Source organism: Atta cephalotes (assembly GCF_000143395.1).
Source record: "Atta cephalotes unplaced genomic scaffold scaffold00614, whole genome shotgun sequence".
Lineage (NCBI taxonomy): Eukaryota > Metazoa > Arthropoda > Insecta > Hymenoptera > Formicidae > Atta > Atta cephalotes.
The window spans coordinates 636-4,193 of record NW_012130678.1 but is presented as its reverse complement, the minus strand read 5'-3'; the positions used below and the strand labels follow the sequence as shown (position 1 = coordinate 4,193).

At 39.1% G+C, this 3,558-nt stretch overlaps 1 protein-coding gene across 1 annotated transcript; it reads right to left on the bottom strand.

The window, feature by feature from the left end:
* Window positions 1-908: 908 nt before the first annotated feature.
* Window positions 909-3,326, bottom strand: LOC105625276 (cyclic AMP-responsive element-binding protein 5-like; the record flags this gene model as incomplete). Its single annotated transcript, XM_012206615.1, has 5 exons — window positions 909-1,097; window positions 1,245-1,847; window positions 2,391-2,476; window positions 2,931-3,018; window positions 3,125-3,326. Coding segments are annotated over 5 exons (1,168 nt in total), but the record flags the coding sequence as incomplete, so codon positions are not given.
* Window positions 3,327-3,558: the final 232 nt, after the last annotated feature.

The window sequence follows — 3,558 nt, the reverse complement described above, 5'->3', positions numbered from 1 at the left end:
ATATATATATATATATATATATATATATAATATATATATTGATAAAAAACAGGAGAATATTTTCTATCCAAAATAATGACATTACTATTTTTAAAAATTCTTAGATCTCAACACTATGAATAGCGACTATGAATAACGTTTCTTTTAAAGATTATCACTTCCATAATTTTGAAAATTGATTAATTTAACATGTTAATATCAACAAATGATCTTTTAATAATAACAAACAAAATTCTTACTGGATATGCCATATTTAAGAGTGTGTTGCACATTTTTTGAAACGTTTGACAAATTTTTTTTCTTTTAATATTTCTAGTTTTCAGAGCATTATTTAGGATACCTTTTATCTTACTTTTTTCAACAAACAAATTTTTGAAAAAAAATGCTTCTTAAAAATTCATTTTCTTATTGTACCTTTTTTATTAATAATAATACAGAGTGTCCGATAAGTTTTGACAAAGTACTCGTGTAGACAAAATGGACTAAATTGAGTCGACATTCTTTATCATTTTGCAATTTTCGCAATAGTTAACAAGATATTAATTAACTAAAAATTCTCAAATGTGATTGATCTTCAATAATTTTTTATTCAAATACTATCAATTTTACAGAAAAATAGTAAGAGAAAAAATTGTTTTTCTTCTCATAGAGCTCTAAGAACTTTTTCAGAATTTTTCATCAACTTTTTAGCACTGCATTTTCTTATTGACAACTATTTTTACCAACATGAGAAAATACGGTGTTAAAAAATTCTTTAAAAATTCTCAAAATTTTATGAGAAGAAAATAAACATTTGATGCGCGCGCGCGCGCATGTGTGTGTGTGTGTGTGTGTGTGTGTGTGTGTGTGGGCGCGCGCGCGCGTCATTCTAGAGTTAAGATTAAAAATTGTTTTAGGACATAGTTCACCTGCTGAGACAATTGATGATGCGTGGTATAATCAGTGTGGACGGGCGGTGGACCTGCAGTATGTAGCCCTGCGACACCACCAGCAGGTGGCGCGTATCCTCTAGGAGCAGCACCCACCAAAGAACTAACAATTCCGTGATTTGGATGTGTTGGATGAGCAGCGGAATAATGACTGTGATGATGCGTCACCTAAACAATACATACAATAAAATAGGATTTATTTTATAAAAATACATTGATCGAAGATATAATGCAGTAAGAATAAAAAATTGTCCAGCAAAAAATAAAACTCATTCTCTCGATCATTCATAATGGGCAAACTTATTGTCGACTTACCTGGCACGAGTGTCCGAACGGATGCGTTCCGTGAGGTGTATATAGACTGTGAAGCTGACATGGAATTCTGTAACCAGTCGCTTGTGGATGCCACAGTGGCTCTCCACTAACGGCGACTCCTAAGCCAGACACGCCGACTTGACCTACGTCGACGACCACGGGCGCGTTTGCACCCTGCGTGGGATGATGTCCAGTACCACCAGCCGCCGGGTGTGGATGAGGATGTGCCTGATGTGCATTGTGGATGTTGTGGTGGGAATTGTGTAAACTATGAGGATGGGAACCGTGGATATTGTGGTGCGAATTGTGAAGGCCATGATGGGAATTGTGAATGTTCTGATGAGGATTATGTCCTGGCAGAAACGGATAAGAGAAACCTAATGATTCCGTGTATCGCTGATAACGATTCCTAACCGTTGGACTGCCGCGAGTGGATATATGATTGCGAGGCGAGCGTCGTTGTGGCGCACCCCCGAATTCCCAAGGCGGCGGAGTTGTGTGCAAGGGTGGCGTCGGTGCTGGAGGTGTCGTTTCCCGAACTTCTATTCCAGACACGGCACCGTTACGAGATATTCGGCGACGTTTCCTCGATGGCGATTCGCTCTAAAAAAACATCGTGCTCTGTATCGCTTATACATCCTTATAGATACATCCTTCATTTCACTCACTCCAAATGTGTTGATTAGGGAAAAGCTCAGTTTGCTGACAGAATCTTAAAGAACTTGTATTGATTTTAATTAGTGAAGTAATCGAGATTGAATGCGTTAAGCAATCACATTATAAGCAAAATAAACTTATTGTAAAATAAAACTTCGTACTGATGTAAATCCAGTACTCGGTTTTTCTAGATTTCATTAAGAACAATAAGAAACATACAATTCTCTTATAAAGAAAAGAAAAACATTATAAACTCAAAGACTTAAGAAACTCAAAAACCTATTTTTAAATTATTGAAACTCTTGAGTATTATATAATATAATATAATATATACAATTTATTTAATCAGAGTTTTTAGTCAATTCTTATGATGTATCGAGTTCTTTTTGCACAACTTCGACAAAAAACATATAATACAAATGATTGTATTAATACTGAAATATCATTTTATCTGTCGTCACAAATGCGCAAAACAAAATAATCACTTACTTTTCTACCGTCATCCTGACTAGGCTGTCTGTAGTAAGGCGGCGACGGTTGAATCTGCACGGGGCTCAGAGGTAGCTGATTTGTGGCTAAAAGCAGAAATTTATTGTCTATTTATGTAATTTTCCCCGCAACAACTGATCATTATGCGTGTGCGTGCATTCCACGAAAATTTTGCATGTATTTTTTTTAACGAATCGGAATTATATGGATATTCTTAAAATTTTATCGTTCATTCGCGCTGTCATTAGCGCCTGCGGTTGACGTACCAGGAACACAGAAATACTATGCGATTTAATTCGACGTTTAAATGAAGGAAATGACAGAAATTCAACGTTATGTAAATTTGAAAGAATCGCATTAATCCTCGCGCTCATACCTTCAAGAATGTATTGATCCGCATGGACGTGGAACGAAAGACTATTTGTAAGAACTACTTTTGCCAAATCAAACTAACGCGACAAGAAAGGAAAAGCGAAAAAAATCGCATGCGGATCCGAAGAAGAAACTTTCGTTACGGATAAACGATTGAAGAAGCCGTACCTTGAGAATTCCTGCGATACTCCATGTCTACTCCGCTAGCTCCGAGGCCAGGACTTATGTTCAATATAGGGCCACGCATTGTATTGTCCTGAAATCATAGTGGTCATTGCAATTAAGCGACCTTCTTGGAAAGGAGGAAGAGAGAGAGGGAAGAAGAGGAGGGGGGAGAGAAAGAGAGAGAGAGAGGCGTTTACCTGTCCACAGATATTGATGTGCAACGGCGGGGAGTTGGCTGGCGGACCTACCGGCTCCTGGGGAAAGTGCGGCGGTGGACCCCTCGTCTGTGGGCTGTGCTGCGGTGGCGGCTTATATCCCACGCTGGTTCCACCTACGTTCCCGTGATAGGAAACCTCCTTGCCGGTCGGCCCGGAGGACGTGCCGACCCCGGGGCAATCCCTGTGTCGTGCATAGGAGAAATATATGAGTTACAAGAGATACGCAGGAAAAGTCACGGAGCCGCATCGGAAACACGAACGAAAAGTATGTAATAAACGGCGAGAGTATGCTGTTTTCCGCCAAGCGATAACTCAGTTATGAGCGCCGATATTAGCCGTATTCGTAATGAGATGAGTCACATACGCGACTCTGGAACGAGGATCTCGACGATCTTGCGGAAGAGTTTGCGTGA